At 44.9% G+C, this 23,413-nt stretch overlaps 2 protein-coding genes across 2 annotated transcripts in view; one reads left to right on the top strand and one right to left on the bottom strand.

Annotated features, from left to right (window-relative positions):
* Positions 1 to 22,447, bottom strand: part of ZNRF1 (zinc and ring finger 1) — a 48,862-nt gene extending 26,415 nt beyond the window's left edge. The window contains exon 1 of the mRNA XM_061593902.1: positions 21,224 to 22,447. Within this exon, the coding sequence (XP_061449886.1) occupies positions 21,224 to 21,710 (487 nt within the window). The 5' untranslated portion in view covers positions 21,711 to 22,447. The remainder of the gene's footprint in view (positions 1 to 21,223) is intronic.
* WDR59 (WD repeat domain 59) overlaps positions 22,424 to 23,413 on the top strand; it is an 83,738-nt gene continuing 82,748 nt past the window's right edge. The window contains exon 1 of the mRNA XM_061593892.1: positions 22,424 to 22,922. The gene's annotated coding sequence lies outside the window, so the exon portion shown is untranslated. The remainder of the gene's footprint in view (positions 22,923 to 23,413) is intronic.

Genomic DNA, 23,413 nt, shown 5'->3' with positions numbered 1-23,413 from the left:
ATTAAAATACAATAGTATAATAACATCAATAACACATAACAGCAAGTTAACTAACAACGTTAAACATGAAAACATTAAACATTAAAGTGCCTGGGAGTATAGCCAGGTCTTAACCTGGCGCCTAAAAGAAAGTACCGTAGGCGCCAGGCGTATCTCCTCAGGTAAGCTGTTCCAGAGTTCGGGGGCCACCACAGAAAAGGCCCTAGATCTAACAACAATCCTCCGGGCTTCCTGATGAGTTGGTACCCGGAGGAGGGCCTTAGATACTGAACGAAGTGGACGGGTAGGTTCATAGCGGGAGAGGCGTTCCACAAGGTATTGCGGTCCCACACCGTATAAGGCTTTATAGGTCAAAAACAGCACCTTGAATCTAGCTCGGAAACAGATGGGTAGCCAGTGCAGGCGGGCCAGGACAGGTGTTATATGCGCAGACCGATGGGTCCTCGTCAACAGCCTGGCTGCTGCATTTTGCACTAGCTGGAGTTTCTGAACAGTCTTCAAGGGCAGCCCTACGTAGAGCGCATTACAGTAGTCCAATCTAGAAGTTACCAGAGCATTGCCTTTGCCCGCCTCCCTTGCTCTCTTCCGGCCCAGTTGCTGGATTGGAGGGTTATTATGGCCAATGAAATATAGCAGTTAAGAGCGCTGGACTGTGACTTGGGAGACCTGGGTTCAAATCTCTACTCAGCCATGAAGTTCACTGGCTGACCTTGGGTCAGTCGCTCTCTCTTAGCCTAACCTATCTCACAGGGTTGCTGCGAGGATAAAATGGGGAGGGCGAGAGGTCCTTGGAGAAAATGTAGGAAATTAATATTAATATTAATAATAATAAATCTGCCTTCTGCTCTAGTGGACACAACAACCGATACAAATTTTAATGGGTACCTTTGGGAGCAGCATATACGTCTAATAATAATAAGACTTATATTTTACTGTTTTTATGTAAACTGCTTAGAGTTTTCTTATATATATATAATATCAATTTTTAAATTATAATTGTAACATATATATATATATATATATGAGTATTATATTAAGTGGGATAAAAAAGAACAGACAGACAGACAGACAATGGGGCTACTCTTCAGTCCTGTTCACGGATTCTGCGTAGATTGGCATCATCACACCTGGTCACTGCAACGGGGCAATATGTGGATCGTCTCTGCCTCACAACTGGTGGTCAGCTTGTTGTGAAAGGAGAGGCAAGCGAAAGTCTTTTTCAGAGCAGACGGGACAGTGATTAAACATGCCATCTTCTCCAACAACAGGACCTGGTTTAGGACCTGAATATCTGAAGGAACTCCTTCACCCACATGTGAGCCTGCCTGCTCATTAACAACATCCACAGAGGCCCTCCTCCCTCTTCCAAACACACATTTGGTTGGAACAAAGCAGAAGGCTTCCTTTGTTCCTGTGCCTGGACTCTGTAACTCCCCAGCCAGGGAGGCCTGTGTTGACAGTGCAGCGGAAAGCCAAGAACTTTATATTCAGATGGCTTTTGGGCCTTTTAAAGGCTTGACTGTCCTACAAGGCCTTTTTATACTTCTCTCGCTCCCACATATCAAATTTCCATTTTTAATGCTGGTGTTTAAAATTTTTTACCTACTGGTTTCTTACTTCTTACTAGTTTTCTTGTTTATTTGATTTTCTTGCATTTAATGGTTCTCACGTTAGCTGCATGGACTGTACAAGGAAAAGGAAGACAGAAATGCTTTAGTCAAACTGGACTGCTGCAACAAGGCTTTGAACTCACCCTTGCCCTGGCTTGCAGTAACATAAGCCTCACGCCCTTTACATCCCCCTCCCTTTTCACCAACACCCTTTTCTCATAAATTTGGCTGCAGGCCCTTCAGGGTCAGAGATTCATGACCCTCGCTTAATATTCCTTGTTTAACCCGGATCTTGTTACAGTCTGCTGCCAGCCCATTAGGCAGGAAAAGTAATCCAGGAAATCATAGACTTGTCTATCTTCTGTAACAAGGAAAATGCTTAAGCACACAGCAAAACAACTAATTTGTAAGCACAGGAGGGATTCTGAGCAATCAACATGGCTTTTTTTTTAAGGTAATCATGGACAGTCCAGTCTTTAAAAAAGGAACTTGTTTAGTCAACAAGGGACAAAACATAGTCAATAGTTTAATATATTACATATGAACAGACTTGTAACACAAAGACATGCTTCTAAGAAGATTGGTTTGGGCTTTGTTGAACTACTTTAATATAAAACTTTCTTAGCAAGCAACTGGGGGACCAGAGAGAAGAGAATAGAAGCATTAGCGCCCTGTAAAAATAGAATTAAGTGATGTGCCAGGGATAGGGATGGGAGAGAATTTCAATTCAGTTCTTAGAATCATAGAATAGTAGAATTGGAAGGGTCCTATAAGGCCATCAAGTCCAACCCCCTGCTCAATGCAGGAATCCAAATCAAAGCATTGCCAACTGATGGCTGTCCAGCTGCCTCTTGAAGGCCTCCATTGTCGGAAAGCCCACTACCTCTCTAGGTAATTGATTCCATTGTTGTATGGCTCTAATAGTTAGGACGTTTTTCCTGATGTTCAAGTCAAAATCTGGCTTCCTGAAACTTGAGTCCATTATTCCGTGTCCTGTACTCTGGGACAATCAAGAAGAGATCCCGGCCCTCCTCTATGTGACAACCTTCCATGTATTTGAAGAGTGCTATCATATCTCCCCTCAGTCTTCTCTTCTCCAGGCTAAACATGCCCAGTTCTTTCAGTCTCTCCTCATAGGGCTTTGTTTCCAGTCCCCTGATCATCCTTGTTGCTCTCCTCTGAACCTGTTCCAGTTTGTCAGCATCCTTCTTGAAGTGCGGAGACCAGAACTGGATGCAGTATTCAAGGTGAGGCCTAACCAGTGCTGAATAGAGGGGAACTAATACTTCACGCGACTTGGAAACTATACTTCTGTTAATGCAGCCTAATATAGCATTTGCCTTTTTTGCCACATACGGTTCCTCCTCTCTGGAACTCCGGGTTCCCAGCATCCGTCGCTTCCTCCAGCCCGTTTTCTGACCACTGCCGAACTTTGCTCTGCTTCCTTTAGCCACCCAGCCTTTTGACAAGTCTGTCCAGCACTCCTTACTCTTTCCAGGACTGGCAAATCCTCCTGACTATTAAGTGCTGTGATGTTTCTTGTTTCTTTCAAGTTGAATCTATCAAATGTGAACTTTCTGAAACAATATGAGAACCAGAACACAGCCATCCTTCAAAATTCGCACTTATTCGAATTTTGCAATGCAACCTAATAATTTTTACAAAAATGCATAGATTAGGAAAAAGTGTGCATAAAAATGAAAATATGAGTGAAAGCAACATGCAAAAATGCATTATATGCTGAGAAATGGCTTGCAAAAATGTGTACGTTAGTGAAAACAGCCTACCAAAAATGTGTTTATTATGAGGAATTTGCACTAAAATGCTGGAGAATTTTCATGAGTTTTTTTTAAAAAAATTGCAAATTGCTGCAGAAATTTGGAGAACTGAATTTGAGATCAGAAAAAAGAGAAACTGAGGAAACCAAAATTGACAGATCTTTCCATCCCTACCCAGGGAGCTCTCAAGTATACGTTCAATTTCAAAATAAAGAGGTTTTCTGGAAGTCTGTTTCTTGGATCCTTGACTACAGTAACTCTGTCATCAGCTGCCGGATGTGCAGACACCATGCACCCAGACAACGCATCATGGTGCCCTCTAGATTTTTGGACTACAACTCCCATGAGTCACAGTGAGCATGCCCATAAGAAGCTGGGGCTGATGGACGCATGGTCGTGCCGGCTGTGCCAAATTGGAGTTGTAGTCCAAAACATCTGGAGGGCAACAGGTTGGTTAAGGCTGGATTAAATAGAGGGCTCCTTCGCTCTGCAAAAAAGAACTACAATGGAAAGAATTACAGCTGAAGACAGAATTGCAACAGTTAACAGTAGCAAAGTGGCAAGGTGTTGTATAGTTTAGCCTTTGTCCTGCCCAAAATCCAAGAACTCAGACACAGCTGTAGTTTTTTTTTTAACTGAAGTAAGAGAAAGTTTCAGTTCAGTGTGCTTCATGAATCTACCTATGACTTACTCAGAACTCAGCATCCCTCTCTAACGAACTTGGCGCATTAAGACATTGACTCAGCAACTATCCCTCCCCCCTCACCCAGCTTAAGTAGGGCTGGGCAGGCTCCCTGCTTGCATGGACCCCGAGTCACTGTTGGGTGCGTGGCATTCGCGTAAGTGCAGACTCCTCTTGAGGTGGGATTGTTGAATCTCCCACCGCATTCGCCTCCTCAGTCTCTGTCCTGTCCTCTCTCTCTGAGGGGGGAAGGCGGTTTGGCAGCAGCGTGGGCGCTGGGAGAGGCGCCTCGTCAGGTGGAGTAGTACCTGGCAGGTCTGGTGGTCTCTCCAAGGTGGTGTCTGGAACTGCTGGAGGCAACTCATCAACGTCCAGAGTGGAGGCTGCTTTGTCATCTCCACCCTTGCTGAGTTCTTCCCCGACTGGAGCGTACCAGTCCAAGTCCTCCTTGCCCCCCCCCGCTCACCGGTCCACGCCCTGCTAGTATGGCTCACGGCAGCCTCACTAAGTATACTCCGTTTTATTTTGCAGATGTTGCATTCGCACACAGGAGGCCCAGCATTTCACTTGGGCAATGATTAACTAAGGAGCCAAATAAAACAAAATATAGCAACCCAAAGTAATATTTTAGACCGTTTCTAAGCTTTTGCCAAATCATTTTATATTTTCTTGGCATTTGTCTTCCGATCTCTGGATTGTTTTATTAGGTTATGAAATCATACCAGGTAGCAGAAATCAAACAAAACAAACAAAAACATCATTTCTATCTCAGCTTGAATTCTCAATACACTGAAGTGGAGACTCCTATATGCAGCATCATAGAATCATAGAATTGTAGAGTTGGAAGGGGCCTATGCCACTGAGTCCAACCCCCTGCTCAATGCAGGAATCCAAATCAAAGCATTCCCGACAGATGGCTGTCCAGCTGCCTCTTGAATGCCTCCAGCGTCGGAGAGTCCACTACCTCTCTAGGTAATTGGTTCCATTGTCGTATGGCTCTAACAGTTAGGAAGTTTTTCCTGATGCCCAGTCAAAATCTGGCTTCCTGCAACTTGAGCCCATTATTCCGTGTCCTGCACTCTGGGACGATCGAGAAGAGATCCTGGCCCTCCTCTGTGTGACAACCTTTCATGTACTTGAAGAGTGCTATCATATCTCCCCCCAGTCTTCTCTTCTCCAGGCTAAACATGCCCAGTTCTTTCAGTCTCTCCTCATAGGGCTTTGTTTCCAGTCCCCTGATCATCCTTGTTGCCCTTCTCTAAACCTGTTCCAGTTTGTCTGCATCCTTCTTGAAGAGCAGAAATCAGAACTGGACGCAGTACTCAAGATGAGGCCTAACCAGTGCTGAATAGAGGGGAACTAATACTTCACGCAATTTGGAAACTATACTCTTAATGCAGCCTAATATAGCATTTGCCTTTTTTGCAGCCACATCGCACTGTTGGCTCATATTCAGCTTGTGATCAACGACAATTCCAAGATCCTTCTCAGATGTTGTACTGCTGAGCCAAGTATCCCCCATCTTATAACTGTGCATGGTTCCTTTTTCCTAAGTGTAGAGAACTTTGCATTTATCCCTGTTGAATTTCATTCTGTTGTTTTCAGCCCAACGCTCCAGCCTATCAAGGTCCCTTTAATTTTTCTTTCTGTCTTCCATGGTATTATCTATGTCCCCCAATTTTGTATCATCTGCAAATTTGATAAGCATGCTCTGTAGGAGCCTAGGAGAGGGGAACATTTCTCACCCGAAGGGCCGCATTCCCTTCTGGGAAACCTTCTGAAGGCCACAGGCCAAAGTGGGAAGAGCAACAAAAGTACATTTTACCTCTCTGCAGAAGACTAGTTCCCACATACAATCGCACTCCTCCATCCAGGCAAGCAAGAGGGATTGTCAGAGCTCACGGCCATATTCCAGCCAGGCAAAACCACTCAGCGTGCAAAGCAGGGGCCGTGAGGATTGTGGCCTGGGGAGAGCTGAGGGCCAGACAGAGAGGCCTGAAAGGCTGCATGTGGCCACAAACCACAAGTTTGACTACCATTACATGGGGCTGCTTTTGATGCAATGAGTGCTACATGGGCCAGGATCCTAAAAAGGACAGAATTGGAGGGGGGACATTCAAGGGGGAAGGGGGTAAGACGTGAAGGAGAGAAATTAGGCAGGGCTGGTGCTGAGGGATGAGAGAGCAACAGGGCAGAACCACCTGAGCCAGGTGCACAGCATCTCCTCCCCTCCTAGACCAAAGGAAAATGGGTCATGAAGCACTGACCTCGCAGGCCAATTTGCAGCCTAGCTCCCATTTATTTATTTATTTATTGTATTTGTACACCGCTCCATAGCCGAAGCTCTCTGGGCAGTTTACAGCAACTAAAAACATCAAAAACAAATATACAAATTTAAAACACATATTTTAAAAACAATTTAAAACACAATTTAAAAAATTTAAAACAATTAAAAAACACATGCTAAAATGCCTGGGAGAAGAGGAAAGTCTTGACCTGGCGCTGAAAAGATAACAGTGATGGCGCCAGGCGCACCTCGTCAAACAGATCATTCCATAATTTGGGGGCCACCACTGAGAAGGCCCTCTCCCTTGTTGCTACCCTCCGAGCTTCCCTCGGAATAGGCACCCGCAGGAGGGCCTTAGATGTTGAGCGTAGTGTACAAGTGGGTTCATATCGGGAGAGGCGTTCCATCAGGTATTGTGGTCCTAAGCCATGTAAGGCGTTATAGGTTAAAACCAGCACCTTGAACCGAGCTTGGAAACATATAGGCATTCCCCCTTTCCTGCTACATCCCGCGAGCAGCAGCGGCTCAGGTGATGAGGGAGGGCTATGGGGAGAGAAAGGGGCTGGCTCTTTGGCAAAGCGCTGAAGCCTTCTCTTGTTTCAGCCCCCTCCTGCTGCAACCCACTGGGCCCCTCCCCAGGATCCCAGACTTCTTCCTCCTCCTCGCTATCACTCCAGGAATGCTCCATGGGGCCCATGACACTTTCCCTCCTTGCAACGCTTCTGCCTTCTGGCCACCTTTGCTTAGCATTCAGGGAGTTGCTGGCACTGGTCCAATCAAAAGGCTATGGCATGGCCAGGGGTTGGGAGACACTGGACCCACTGAAGTGCTGAGGCCCATCTGAAAATGTACTGAAGCCCACAAGTGCTCCTCAGCCTACCGTTTGAGAAACTCTGCCTTAAAAGCTTTTAAAAGCTGCTGGAAAATCCAACAATGTTGGGTCCAAGAAATGCTAAGCAAGGTGGGCTCCCTTGACACAAAAGCGCAGCAATGGTGATGCCCACATTCTCCCTAGCACTCCTCGGCCTCCCTCTCAATCTTCTTCCGCACTAAGTCAGACATGCATGGAACCAGGCCTCTGTGTGCAGAGTATCACAACTACTAAAACAGCTGGAATAACAGTGTTAGCAGACATATAATTTGTTTCTTGGTGGGAAGCATCAGTGCCAAACTGGAATCTTAAGCAGGGATAAAAAAAGGCCCTTGTGTGCAAAAGTGGACCAATTAGCACATGTGTTTACAACAGCACAGCCATACAGACAAGGTGCGCTGCACGTTGTTGGTCCCTAAGCATCTGCTGACTTTCCATCCTCCGCGTGTTAAACAAAGCACTCTGTGTCCCCCCAAAGGCAACCTGAGCCTGCTGCTCCACACCACTATAAGCTGCACACAGCAACAAGTTAAAAATGAAACTGCTTTTTAATTTATTTTTCAAATTTATAACTAACCCCCAGAGAAAGTGCCCAGGGCAATTAACAATTTATTTATTATATTTATTTAATTATTACATTGATGTCCCACCTTTCCTCCAAGGAGCTCAAGGTGGCATACAAACATGTTTCTCTTCCCTCTCAACTTTATCCTCACAACAACCCTATGCGGGACTTCCAGGAAGGGTGACTTCGCTTGTGCCTGCTTTTTGAGACGAGCTCTCGTCTCAGAAGAAGCTTTTTCAGTTTTAAAATCAGTCAGAATGTTCTTTTTGACTGGTAAAGATTTTCTCCCGGGCAGGGAGAAACGTAGAGATTAACCACAAAAGCCTGTTTTTGTTGGGAGGACTGGATTTCATTAATTTATGAGAGAAGGTTCAGCCAGCAATGCCGGACGGACTTCCAAACAAGCTCTAACTGATTAATGCGACGCGTTTATCTTTTCTTCAAAGAAAAATGGACTTTAACAGGCAAGCATCCTTCTTTCTATTTTTTTTTCACTTGGTTTAAATTGTTGCAGTAAAAAGAGATTTGTCAATGAATCAGCTATAAAGAATTTCTGGGTGAGTTATAACTCTTCTCTTTTATTCACGAAATTAAGGAGGAAAGAAATTGAAAAAGCTTATCTTTGTTTTTATTGCAAAAAGCTGTCCTGGAAGTGCATTCTAAAGATACAAACGGAAGAGGGATTTCTATTCTGAGGAGAAAAAAAAATAAATTTGATTTATGAACTTTGGAATATTATATGTCTGGGACTATTTTCTTTTTGGTCTATTTCATTTTGACGAATCTGCTTCTTCACGACGCCACTAACTGTTTTGATGCTGGGAACTAAATTTGTTTTGTATTCCTGAACATATAAGAGATAAGGCAGGCTACTCTGTCTATACTGTGATGTCATCAAGCCTGGAATATTAACCCAATTGTTGCTGAAATAAGAAGTGGTTTTTTTTGTTTTTTTTTCGTGGTTTTAAGATTGGCAATCAAGAAAGTGGCTGAGATTCTGGAAGTAATTATGTTTCAGAAAATAATGGATGAGATTGAGATAATGAAACAAACCCTGAGACAGGGTAGAAAGGAGATGAAAATTGAATTGGGCAAAATGATGCAGGAGCTTAAAGAAATAGGGGATCTTGTGAGAGAGGAGATTGATGAGATCAGAGATGAGAAAAGTAAAATTAAAGGGAAGATACAAGCCCTGGAGATTGGAACAAATGTGGAATTGGAAAAAGATCTGTAGTTTATGGATATTAGAAACAAAGTTTACTGTCTGGAATTCAACGTTGTCTCTGAAGAAATTAATGAAGATATTAGAGATAAAGTTATCAATGTCTTGGATAATTTTCTGGACTGGAATGATGTGATGGAGCTTGACATAGAAAAAATCTATGGAATTAACCACAGATATGTGACAATGGAAAAACTCTCAAGAGATGAGCCAGTGCATTTTGTAAAAAAGAAGAACAGAGATATGACTTTACAACAATATTTCAGCAACATATTCAGAATTGATGGCAAGGAAATATTTGTGATAAAGGAAATTCCCATCAGACTCTTATTATATGACTATGGCTACGACAGCAAGATTATTATGGGATACTGATAATGGAAGAATGGATACTGAAATTACTGGACTTAACAGGACTACTGGACTTAACAGGACTACTGAAGATGGAAGATGGAATTAATATTGATAATGGAAGAATGGCTATTGAAATTATTGGACCTAACAGTTTTGATGAGATGGATTAATCGATATGTTTATTTGGACTATGGCTATGACAACAAGATTATTATGGGATACTGATAATGGAAGAATGACTACTGAAATTACTGGACTTAACAGGATTATTGAAGATGGAAGATGGAATTAACATTGATAATGGAAGAATGGCTATTGGAATTATTGGACCTAATAGATTTGAACGAGATGGATTAATCGACATGCTTATTTGGAGAAAAACTGATAGATATATTTCTCAAAGAATTGAAACCTCTCTTTGACTTTTTGTGGAAAGAATAAAGTAATGTTTATGAGATTTGATGATTAATTAAGATAACTACTGGAGGAAAGTGATTTTATAATATAATTTAAGAGACAGGATTGCTATATATTGTAGACCTATAACTGATCTGCAACAAATCGGAAGTCAACATTTTATTTTACTGTTTGTTTTTGTTTTGTTTTGTTTTTTGTCTTTGAATGTTTTTTGATTTTGTTTTGTTTGTTTTATGAAAATTTGAATAAAAATTATTGTAAAAAAAAACAACCCTATGCGGTAGGTTAGGCTGAGAGACAGCGACTGGCTCAAGGTCACCCAGTGAACTTCACGGCCAAGTGGGGATTTGAACCCTGGCCTCCCAGGTCCCAGTCCGACACTCTAACCACAACACTCTGGCTCTCATAAAAATAATTAAAAAACAGCATGACAACACAGTGCAGGCAGCCATAGTGCACCAGGGGAGGGAGGGAAGAGAAGGGTGAACAAAGAAAGGGCACTTCTGGTTGGTGCTCAAAACATATTTTTGTGAAATTCAGCTGCAGGGTTTTTTGGGGGGAGGAGATGGTTGGCTCAACCTTGTTAACAGGTTCATAGCAGTGGGTTTGATGGCTGTGGCGAACGCCAAAGGAAGTCACAGAATTTTTATCTCCAAAACAAATCTGGTTCCTACAGAGTCAGGCAATGTTTCTCTTCCCATGGAGGGAACTGTTTAACCAGCCATTTAGGCGGCCATTTGATCACCAGCTGTTGTGGTAAGGTACAACCACCAATTGTGCAGAAAGGCTACCACACGACCACACTTGCTCAGGAAGCCATCTATATGTTTTGCCTCTCATTCCTTTCAAACACTCCTCAGGCATCCCACTGTGCTCCATTAAGGTTTCAAATTCATTTGGTGGGGTAATCTCCCAGCTGTTGTAAATATCTCAACTACTTGCAGAACTCAGACTCTTGAGATGAGATTAGAATTGTATCTGCTCAGCTGCCACTTGCAGTAACAAAGGTACAAGGACCTGCTCCACAAAAGCTGAAAAATCGCCAGGCCCCTGGCTCCGCAATATGCCCATTTCGTTGCTGCTGGAAAGCAAGAGTCCGATACTGTGCTCAGCCCATGCAAGAATTGGGCCTAAATGTTTTACAGCTGTACATTCAAAACTGGAAGCTGAACATTTGAACAGAACCAGGCTGTTGTCTTCAACCTTGGCTTATATTGCCTTAGAAAGACATACCATTTGCAAAGCAGCAGGGCCTGTCTGGAGACACCGGTACTGCATTGTGTCCAAATGAAGCTCTCTCTCACTCCAGGGAAGCTGCTGAACAAACTTTCTGGACGTCTGCAGCAAAAGCCAGAGAGCCCCCTTTATCAGCCACCACCCATGATACCAAGGCCACGAGTCTCCGCCCACCAGCTCTGGATCAATTTTGCCAACTGTGTTTAAAAATGCATGCATACTTGATAACAGTGGGAAAATATATATGTGTGTGAGTTGCTTTCTTCAAGGCAAGCAACCCATCTGAAACTTGGGGAGGGGGGGGGGAAAGAGCAGCAAGGCTGCCTTTGTACAAGACAGGACGCATGTCTTGTTATACAAATAGCAAAAGCCCTCCCTGCAGATGTCGCTTCTCTTGAAATAGGATGTCTGCTTTCAACCTGAAGAGCAAGGCTGTGGAGTCGGAGTCGTGGAGTCAGAAGCAATTTTGGGAGGAGTCGGGAGAAATGTACTGACTCCGACTTCAAAATAAAATTAATATTTTAATTAATACTAATACATTAATATACATTTCCATTTATGAAGGAGTCAGAGTCGGAGTCAGACAGTAGAAAAATTAATGTACATTTGCCATTTATGAAGGAGTTGGAGTCAGACAGTAGAAAAATAGAGGAGTCGGGGTTGGAGTCAGAGTCAAAGGTTTGACATACCGACTCCACAGCCCTGCTGAAGAGTTCCATGTTTTACAGCGGGGACGGGGAATCTGGGGCCCTCCAGGCATTACTGGACTCCTGACTTCCATCAGCCAGCATGGCCAATTGTCAGGGATGCTGGGAGTTGTAGTCCATCTGGAGAGCCACAGTATTCCCTAGCCTTGTTTTCTAGCAAGAGTCTTGTCTAAAATGAGGGCTGTGAATTTCTAAACAAGGCAATTTGCAGAACCAACAGTTGCTGGCCTGCCAGGTGCAGCCAACAAGTTCACAATAACCAGGTAACGATCAGCTTGCAGCTTCTCTGAGCATCCTGCTCACTTCCTTTCTCACAGGAAGTATTAAACCACACACACACACGAGTTGCTGCTTCCTGCTAAAAACAGAACCCACAGACATGGCTCTGTCACATACAAACACAGCTCCTGTCTCTTCTATCAAGGTCATTTTGACTGCCTCCTGTTCCAACTGCATCTCTTCCTCCAAGCAGGGAAACACATGGCTGCACCAGTGATGCCCATATTTTACATCTAGTTCACAAAACCTGAACCCTTCCTGGAATTTGTGGGCATATATGCTTAAAACTCTTCAGCAAAGGTACTGTCAGCTCTTCACGGAGACAGCAGTGTCGGTGGGGGTGCAGGCAGGGCTGGAGATTCCTTGGTAATTGCCAGGCCGTAAGTCCTCAGCCGGCAGCTTGGCTATAAATCTGCCAGGCTAGCAAGGAGGAAGCAAGATAAGGGCAGAGGCCGTTCGAAGCTTACGTGCCAAGCCAGAAATCCAGAAGAGATGTCAGTGAAGGTCCGGGTCTAGTTTGCCGAGAGATCAGTCCAAGTCAAGGTTCAGGGGATAGGAAGACACACAGTGGCCACGCCTGACGTTGTAGTCAGCAACAAGCTGAAGCCAAGGTTTGACTTTTAAGGAGCAGGTTTGTCAGCAGGTGTGAGCCCTCAGCATTTTGGCCTTAAGTGGACAGGCCTGCCCCTCTTCTGCCTGACCTTCTGTTGTCTACGTTCTGCAGGTGAGGGGGGAGTATCCTGTTCACTGCCTGCGTCTGGCTGAAGGGCTTCAGCTGTGTCTGGGGTGCTCTGCAGCTGAGGGGGAGAAGGAGCTGGGTTCTCAGGAGTTTCCTCCATTTCTCCTTCTGGGTCTGCTGCTGTTACTCCCGAGTCATCCTCGTCTGATGAGTCCTCTGACAGGGCCATGACAGGTACCTTTGGTAGCTGGGGAGCTGAGAAGTTGAAAGTGGGGCACCCCATATAAAGTTGGAATTTTGCACATTATTTTCCTGAGATATGCAATATGATTGTGCATTTTATTTCACCAACAACTGTATTTGTTCTATAAATGCCTATCAGTAAGGTATTTATTGCCCTACTTTCTTCCACAGACTTCTACAGGGTTGATAAAAATAAATGATTTTTTAAAAAATTATTTTTTAAAATTGAAATCAGATTTCAAAATTTTCTTAAAACAATCAGTAAAAAAGAGCCTAGGTCAAAGATATCATCATGGATACTAATTATAGAACTTCTAATTATATTCTATGAATATGTTAACAGCAGTTTATGGCAATGGCAGATAACCTCCCTGGGCTCCTACTTGGGGAAAGGGTGGGAAATCATCATCATCATCATCATCTGATCAGTACTATTCTGCAGGTGGTGTACATGAAGTGCTCTGTCTTTCTTGGCGTTGCCTCTCCCTAAGGGCAAAAATAGAGAACATCAATGAATAGAGAATTTGGAGAAATGGAGCAGAACTGAACAAGGAGACCACTGAAGTGGTAATCCAGCTCTTAACAGCAGCAGCTTCTTCTGCAGGTGTAGACTGATTTTTTTCTTCCTTTGGACTAATTCATTCTAAATTAATAAATTGGGAACTGAAAAAGCAGGGAAGCTTGTGTTTCTTTTCCAGACAATGAACAAGGAAGACAAAGGTGAAGAAGACTGAGTTCACTGTATCACTCAATATTTTAAATTTCTCATGTTGACTTGGTTGAAATTGCCTAAATTTTATTTTTAAAGAAATTTACATTTATCTAAAAACTGAAATAATTAACCATACAAAAATCCATCTGTGTGTTTTGTTAATAATGATTGTTGAAGAAAAAAACTTAGCACAAAAATAAACAATCTTATTACTACAATTTAAAGGCCTGTTTGTTGGTGGTGATTCTGGCACATCATGACAAAACTTTCATGATTAATTGAACAGTTGGAGCTGGCTCATCGCCTGAATGACTTCACAAGTTCATTCTGCTTTAATACTAAAATGACCAAGTTATCATCCCATTTTTGATTAAAATTAATCTGAAAACAATTCAGAATTATTGCTTAGTGTGTACCTACTCTCTAATGAAACCTACATCTCTTAATATGTATTAAGGTTATTTTAAATAATAATGTACTGCTAAAAATGATGATTAATAGAATCTTCCTTAGTGATTTAAATCATTAAAATCGAGTCCTTCAGAGAACTGATTTAAATCAAATCACCCTGACTCAAAGCTGCATTTGAGGGAGATTTCCAGGAAATCAACCACTTCAGAACAGTTCCTGTATCATAGTGCCTTTAGATCTTTAGATCTATAGGAAAGTTGGCACAACTGTATGTAAACAATGGTAACTATAAGCAATAACGGAAATCCCTTCCTGTGCCATATACTCAATCCAGACCTAAGGCCAACACTCTCTCCTTTAAAGCCAGCCTTTAGGCTCATATCAGTTCATGTCCCCAGTAACAACACCAGAAGCACATTTCCTCTGGTAGTTACACAACAAGAATACTTTCTTCAACAAAGACAATGGCTCAGATCCAAAGTTGCCCTTTCATTAATAATAACAACAACAACAAACTTCTTTCATTCACAGAAGGGCTGTTTCCAACTTAGCAGAAGAGTCACTGCAAATCCACAGAAGTACTTATTTATTTATTTATTTCATTTTTGAACCGCCCATAGCGAATAGCTCTCTGGGCGGTGAACAAAACAAGATTAAAATACAATATTACAATAAAATTACAATAAAATCAGCAACAAGTTAAACGGAAAAAAAAAATTAAATGAAACACATTGAACATTAAAATGCCTTCTGTTTGTGCAAACCAGCCTTTGCCAACCTAGTGCCCTCCTGCTGTTTTGGGCTACAACTCCTACCAGCCCGGGCTGGAGCTGTAATCCAAAATGGCTGGAGGGCACCAGGTTGGCAAAGGCTGGTGAAAGATCTTGCTCAAGACTACATACACTCTCTTTTCAAGACCTATTTATGGCTCAATAGTGTGTATATCCTGTAGATTTATTTGTTCTCCATGTTTCTTGAACTGTAACGCAGGAGTTCCCAAACAGTAGTTCATCAGCTTCATTCAGGTGATCTGCGGCATGTCTGCATTAAATATTCATATTGATTTTTAACTGTATATTTAACACTGCTTATTTTATTTCTTGCACTGCATTACTGTGTTACAATATGAACTCTTATGATTATACAATAAACTACAATGTAAGAAATAAGCAATAAAAATGCAATTAAACATCGTACAGCAACTAGCACAGTGCATTACAATTCCTACAACAAGCAGGAAAAAAAATTAAGTGGTCCACCAAGACCATGAGCAATTTTCAAGTGGGAAAAAAATCTGGGGACCGCTGCTTTCACGCAACCTCTGAAACATCATGGTGCCGCACTGGAGAAACGTTCCACTAGCACAAGAGCTTACAGACCATCAGTAATATATTTTCCTTTCCATGCGCAGGTCTCTGGATCCAAACTTAGTTTTCTGGATAATTTATCTTTATGCAATTGCTAAATAACAGCAACAAATGGTCTGGGGTGGGCCCTGCTCCAAAGAGCTACCTGGATACAGCACGTCCACTGTAAGCCCCAGTATACTGGCACCAACGTCTTTCCCATTCTCAAGTGAACAGTGAGGCCATCATGCCAGCTATACCAAGCTTGCTTTCATTTGCCCAGACGCTCTTATGAGCTTTTCCAGCATCTAAGCAACAGTGCAGCCCCAGGAACCATTAAGGGGGTACAACCCCAATACTGTTTGTAAGGAACTTGTGGTCTACAACTGAATTGCTTTTCCACTCCCAAGCTTCCAATGCGCAGTGAGCAGAGCTTCCATCACAGCAGTGCCAAGACCCCGAGTGACACCACTCTGTAGAATTGTACGAATGGGAGCTTTCCGTTACAACAGAAGGTCAGGCGGTATAAGCCTCTAGCCTTGTTCTATCTCTAGGCAAGGAATCTGCACAAAAGTAATGCTTATCTCTAAGAGGCGTGGCTGGCAGTTCCCCACCTCCAGTGCCAGATGCACGGGGGCAATTTGCGGCTACTTTGTGGTGAGAAAAACAAAACTCTCCACATGGCCCAGAGGCACCATCTCCTCTGTAGGTTGTGTGGCTAAAATCACAGATTGCAGGTCTGAAGGCAAGTTTGACCAAACGTCCATCATCTACTACAGTAAATGGTATGCCTAGAGCAAACTGGTTCAACAGGTCAGATAACATTTATGTAGGCAGACTGTCTTTTAAAAAAAAATAACAACACTTGAGTTATGACACTACTCATGGGGAAGGAAAGCACATGACTGCTGCCCAATGGACTGATGCTGAACTCACCCATACTGAGCCACCACAACGCCCACTGTGACTAATTAAGAAGCACAAATGCTACATTTTGGGAGGTCTCCTGCCTTTTTAGCTAGATAACTATGCCCCATCTCTGCTGTCACAGATGTCCAAAGAAAAGGTCAGCGGCTCAAACAGATGACACAACTGTAAGACCTACTCCAGAAAGCCGCAACTGGAGAAAGTCTTGAAGTCAACAACTGTCACAAGAAAACTGGGCGCAAGGGGAGAAAAGTGCACTAAGGGTCTAGCCCCACACATTGAAACTAAGGAGACCTCCCTGCAAAGGGAGCAAAGAGTATGGTGATCAACATAGCAAAAGCAGCCACCCTGGGGATCTTGCTTGAACCCACCTCTGCCAGGTCCTTTTGTGTAATAAAGCCTTATTTTGGGGAAGGAATACTAGCAGTTTGGCTCATGAACAGCCACTGGTCTGGAAACTTGTAGGAAACAACAATCTTTCTGGAAGCTGGACAAAAGTTGTCCTTGCTTTTAAGGTCACAAATGACTAAACCTGGGCACGTGCAGGCCAGTGAGCTACTAATTTGTGGACTATTCACTTTTGTCAATTTCTTAGCAAGGCTGAGTTTGAGGAGTCCACTAAAGTCATTCATCAAGAAGTGTGAAAAGGGGGGGGAAAACTTACCTTGTTCTTCCAGGCAAAGAAGCAGGGGCAGTAACTAACTCCAGATCACAGAGAATGATTTGAAGGCACATGATACAGCAACTTCTTTGAAGCAAAGCTGGTCTGGAGCTCATTAGTGCCTGGAAGGGAGGCCCTGGGAACCATATGCATGCCACCTTCAGTTAATGGAGGCAGGCTGTAGCTCAGAGGTAGAGCATCTGCTTTGACATGAAAGGTCTCTGGTTCAAGCCACTAGGCAGCAGTGGGAATGGTCCCTGTCTGAAATTGCGCAGAGCCGCTGCAGTCAGTGCCAGCAATACTGATGGAGCAGTGGTCTGACTTGGTGTACAGCACCTTCCTACTCGTTTTGCAGGGAAAAGGAGGAATATAAAATAAATAAGAAAATAAATACCCAGTGAGTTTGTAAGTGAAATCAAGAGCCAATCTGCTCAATGCCACACAGGGCCATAATGTGGTGTTATCCACAGCAAGCAGTACTACAATTACATTGCGAAAGGAGTATGATTTTGCAGGGGCTCTCCTGCTCCTTAACCAAGAAGTTACAGTGTAGAACCAGACAGCTTCTATCAGATCTCCAAAGACAATTGTTGGAGTGGAGATGAGTTGTGTGCACTGTGACCTTCACAGTGCTCTTGCTCCTCCTCCTTGAAAGGAGAGCTTCCCCCTTCCAACCCTGAGATACCAAGAATATTGCACCACAGATACTGCTAAGTAAAAACAGCTCCCTGCTATTCAGGGAAATTGCAAGGTGATAAGACAGCATGAATCAGAAGATTAACCTAATTATCTGGACACTACATACATTTTTAAATCAGCTCTATCAGAGACATAGTCTGTGGAAGACGATGTCAAGTGAAGAAGGCATCATGGCTGTAAACAATCTACACTCCGTTCAGGCAATTATTTTCCAAACAATAAATGATTTCTATGTGCTAGTTGGCCCACTGAAAGTTAGCATCAGCTAACTGCAAATCTGTATTGATGGTATAATATTTTGGTTTGGTCAAAGTATTGGTAGTCGTAATGCTGCAGCGGCGGAGAATGCAAAACACACACAGCAGAAGAGGCAGCACTAATGGAACAGCATCAAAAATGATAACACATCTGAGGTACACAGAACTCTTCTTCAGCAGTAACGGTTCAAAACAAACAATAAATGTACCATCACCACTCTCAAAACAAGACAGATCAAGATGTCTGGAGAGGAATTACAGTAACTACAAAGAAATTAGATTGCAAGGATGAAAGGGCAAAACAAAGCAACAAATATATTTAACAGAATGGAAGATAAGTTTGGAAAGAGCCAAATTTGCTGGTGTCATTTAGTTTGTTATTTTAATTCATTAAAAAAGCAGATAGATGACTAAAATATAATCATCTGGTAAGATGTTTTGATGTTTTTATTGTGATTTTATTGTACTTTATAGTTGTAATAATTTTATGCTGTGCACCGCCCAGAGAGCCTTCGGGCTTTGGGCGGTATAAAAATTGAACAAAATAATAATAAATAATGAAAGCAATTGTCTCCACTCCCTGGAAAAACCTGTTTACATATGGCCTTTCTAGGAGATGCAGCTTAATTTTTACATATTTGCTCCCTGCAACACGGTGGAAGGGAAGTTATGGAAACTTACATCAGAATTCACCCCACTGAATCCAGTGGGACTTACTCTCGAAATCCTGTGACTGTTTAACTGTTTTCAATGTTGAATTTTAGACTGTTGTACTCACCTGGGCCCTGCTGGTTAAGAGTAGGTAATAAATAAAACAACAACTTCACATGCACAGGATGAGGCTGGAATTCTCTCTACTCCACACCCCCCATCTCAGATTTTTCTCAGCATCCTCTTAGAACAGCCTTCTCTGACCTGGTGCCTTCTAAATGCTTTGGACTATAATTTCCACCAGCATGCTGTGCTGGCTAGTAGTTGTAGCTCAAAACATTTGAAGGGCACCAGGTTGGTGAAGGTTGACTTAGAACAATCTGGTTGCAAGAGCCCTTTGCGCCTCTCAGAAACAAAAAAAAGGTTTTTGTTGTCAACACTTTCCAGACATGCTATTAACCCTTCTTCCTCTTAGCAGTGGAGCTCTGAACTATATAGCATCATTAACAAGTTATAGCGTCCCTGCGAAAGAACTGCTAAACATTTTGAGAACCAGCTTTGTAACTAAGCCCACAAAAGCTACTAGCCTGCAAAATGCTTTACTAGAAGCTAAAAGCCTGTGTCTCCATGTTGGCAAAGGAGGTGGGGAAGCACCCTCCCCTGGATGGAGTGATTCTCCCCCCCTCCCCGCATTTCTATACTGGTTGGGGAGGGAGACATTTTTTCTTCCTCTGTACCTGGCCCAGAAGCTACACTCACCTATTTGGAATTCTACCAGGCAAATTATTAGATACATGGCTGCTCAGAACTGTTCTATACACTTCTGGAAGTGCTAGGCCCGGACACTACTTTCCAAGGCCCCATAGATCACATCTACAAAACATTATCCTCATTCCCACCCATCCTTGCACACTGACAACAGGTGCTTGGGTTCAGGTGTTTGGAAAATAACAAAGAGTGAGATTTCACTCAAATTCCTCAGCAGACTTTGGAGACCATACATTCCAGTAACTTTGACATCTGTTCCAATTAAGCATGGCCCTTAGTTAACATAATTTAAGAAGAATTCTCTTGGATCAGCGACCAAAGGTCCATCTAGGTCAGCATCATGCACTGAATGGGGTCATCAAGATGCCACCAGGGAATCCGCAAGTTGTAAATCCCAGAGGTTTTACCTATCCTTGTTCCCTGTTTTTGGTGAGACAGCAAGACAGCTGCTGGGTTCCCTTTTCATAGATAGGAGAGGACCACAGGGTGGGGTGTGGGAGAATAAAGGGGCTCATCTTTCTCCAAGAGCCCCCGGCATTCTATCAGAGAGAATGTGCCCTGTGAAGTGGCTTCTTTTTCAACTGATAGGCAACCATAAGCCATCCTTCCAAGCCTCCGTTACTACTGACAAAATGGCCACAGCCAGCCACCCTTAAGAAAGGACAGATTGTTACCTTAGTCGCCCCCTACCCTTTGCAACTATATCTTCTTCAGGTGCCACACCAGACAGGTCAGTGTCACTTCAACACGAACTGCAGTGGAGTTCAATAGTCCAAACACTGCTGTTCATTGTAGATATTAATTTTAATTATTGGTTTATGCCAATTTTATTTGTACAGTAATTGTTAGCTGCCCTGGGCTCAGATATTATTATTACTACTCTTCCCTAAATAGTGGTGTATCTCCTTTTGTGTTGAAGCAGGCCCTACCCCGACCCTCAAGGGGAAAAAAAGGCAGGCATTCCACACCGCTCCCAGGGCATGTAAATAGAAATGGACTGCCTTCAAGTTGCTTCTGACTTATGGTGACCCTATGAATAGGGTTTTCATGGTAAGTGGTATTCAGAGTGGGTTTACCATTGCCTTCCTCTGAGGCTGAGAGGCAGTAATTGGCCCAAGGTCACCCAGTGAGCTCCATGGCTGTGTGGGGATTCGAACCCTGGTCTCCCAGGATGTACTACAGCACTTTAACCACTACACCACACTGGCATAGCCAGACCCCAAACTGTTGCTCTTCCTGTTGAGAAACTGATTCAGCTGAGTCAACTTTTTTAAAGATGAGCCAGTCATTATTATTCTGTATATTTTGTGACATTTTATGTGTTTCGCACCTGATATTTTATATGAGAATATCCATAAATATTATTAAGAAATAAATAAAAGAAACTGACTCCCTAGACCACAAGCTCAATTATAAACATGCCCACAGCTAACCTTCTCCATAGCGAGATAAACAGCCTAAGCAAGATAAATAACAGCCCCCAACAAAGGGCTCTGACTGTCCTGGCAAAGGTGCAGAGTACAAGCAAACTGGCCCCTGAACCTCTCAGCAGACCAAGGCAAGCTCACACCGGACATGCCTGCATCTCTATTGTCTGAGGCTGCAACCCAATGCATGTAATGGGACCTGCTCCCAGATAAGCGTGTATCGGACTGCAGCATGAGTCCTGGCCACTGGCCTTTGCTTTGAGGGAGAAGAATGCGCTCGGGTGTTTTCACCGTCGGTTGCGGACTGCCATTTATCCGACGGTTCCAGCTTTACATGTAGCTTTGCGAGCAGCCTCTGCTGACCGGAAAGTGGCCCAGAAATTCAAACGGCCAACAAAAAACACCGCGCCGCCGGTAAGGGCGGGCACACTCACCGCTGTGCGAGCTGAACCACCGGGGTCCGATGTGCAGAGGCAACGCATCGGCCAGCGAGGCCCTGGATCCCAGGTAGAGCATCCCGTCTCTGTGGTGACCGCCTCCCGTCTCCTGGTAACCGTTGCCATGTGCGTAAGGGGTGGAGTCCGCGCCCGACCCGCCGCCGCCGCCGGGACCCCGCTCCGAGTCTCCCGTCGATGCCGCCGCCGCTGCTGCCGCCGCCGTGTACAGGCCAAAGGGAACGCTGCCGGCCGCCGCGGGCTCCATGCCTAGCCCTACACCCACGCCGGCCACGGAGCTAACGGAGCGGCTGCGCAAGCCCATGGTGGCCCCTCCAACGCCGCCGCCCGCGCCCCTGTAGTGCCCGAAGTGGGGGGCTCCCCCGGGCGGCGGCACCGCGCTGTCGTCACTCGACACCCCGGCCAAGGGGCCGCCCCGCGAGCGCGCCGTCGCCGTCGCGCCCGCCGTGCTCTGTTTGCCGCCCATGTCGGCGGCGCCGTGGAGGACGAGCAGGAGGAGCTGCGCGCAAGACTAGGAGCTAAAGCGGCCCCCGGAACCGGGCATCCTCTCCCGGCCGTCGCTGCTGCTGCTGCTCCCGCCGCCGCCTCCTCCTTCGCCCCCAGCCGCTGCTGTCGCCGCGCCCCAACGGGCGGCCCGCTGCTCCTCCCGGGCTCATCCAAGGCGACAAAGCAGCAGGGCCAACGCCGCCCCGCCTTCGGGGCCCGCCCTACGGAAGAAAGCGGCCGCCGCTGGCCCGGCTTCTTTCCACAGCTCTACTAGCACTGCTCCGCATTCAGGTGGAGGGAGAAGGCGAAGCAAGGAGACCGGCCCCTTGCAATAACAGCAGCGGCACCACCACCACCAGCTGCTGCTCGCTCCGTCAAGGCGCGCCCCAACCGGCCATGGAGCAAGCGCAGGCCCTCCCTTTCCTCAACCAGACGTCCTGCCCGCGAGCTGCCTTTGTCTGTCAGCGTCACCCGGACAGGCGCTGCTTCTGCACGGGTTACTTGCTCGCGGGCTCCCGCCTCTCCCTCCTTCCGTCCAGCCAGCCCGCCCTCCCTGACGGCTGCCGGAGGAAAGACAATAGAGGCGCACAGAACGCCTGCGCCAAAGCTTCTCTCCGCCCCCGCCACGGGGTTGCGTCAAGGGCTGAGCGGGTGGTGGGCGCTCGGACGGGGCGGACGCTGTTGGGCTGGCCCCAGGAGCGGCCTGGAGCTGGCCAGGAGGACTTTCTCCCGCGGAACTCTCTGGCAGAGAGAAAGTGGGTCTTCCCAGTAAGCCCGGCTGGGGGGGTGGAGGCATTGCGCCGCACCGCTGCCCTTGGCTTACGCAGAAGCTTGGGAAGCGAGCGCGCCCCCCCCCCGCTGAAGTCAGCGCTCAGTCGCGTCCTAGAACAGAATGCCTTGAGGAGGTCGGAATGTGAGACTCTGGCCAAGGCACCCGTCTTGGCAGCCCCAAATCCCGGGCACGTTTACTCATGCAAGTGGGCAGAGGTGGGGGACACACGGGACAAGGGGACCAAATTCTCAAACGTTGGGGTGCCTGATTTGATGGCTGCCTGTACCTGCACTTCCCAGTTATGCCTTTCTGGGTCCCTTTGTTGTTGTTATGTGCCTCTGAGTCGACTACAACTTATGGCGACCCTGTGAATCAGTGACCTCCAAGAGCCTCTGTCATGAACCACCCCGTTCAGATCTTGTAAGTTCAGGTCTGTGGCTTCCTTTATAGAGCCAATCCATCTCTTGTTTGGCCTTCCTCTTTTTCTACTTCCTTCTGTTTTTCCAAGCATTATTATTTTTTCTAATGAATCATGTCTTCTCATTATGTGTCCAAAGTATGATAACCTCAGTTTCATCATTTTAGCTTCTAGTGATAGTTCTGGTTTAATTTGTTCTAACACCCAATTATTTGTCTTTTTTGCAGTCCATGGTATCAGCAAAGCTCTTCTCCAACACCACATTTCAAATGAGTTGATTTTTCTCTTATCCTCTTTTTTCACTGTCCAACTTTCACATCCATACATAGAGATCGGAAATACCATGGTCTGCATGATCCTGACTTTAGTGTTCAGTGATACATCTTTACATTTGAGGACCTTTTCTAGTTCTCTCACAGCTGCCCTCCCCAGTCCTAGCCTTCTTCTGTTTTCTTGACTATTGTCTCCATTTTGGTTAATGATTGTGCCAAGG

The sequence above is a fragment of the Rhineura floridana genome, chromosome 13, assembly GCF_030035675.1.
Source record: "Rhineura floridana isolate rRhiFlo1 chromosome 13, rRhiFlo1.hap2, whole genome shotgun sequence".
Taxonomy (NCBI): domain Eukaryota; kingdom Metazoa; phylum Chordata; class Lepidosauria; order Squamata; family Rhineuridae; genus Rhineura; species Rhineura floridana.
This window is presented reverse-complemented; position numbering and strand designations above follow the sequence as displayed.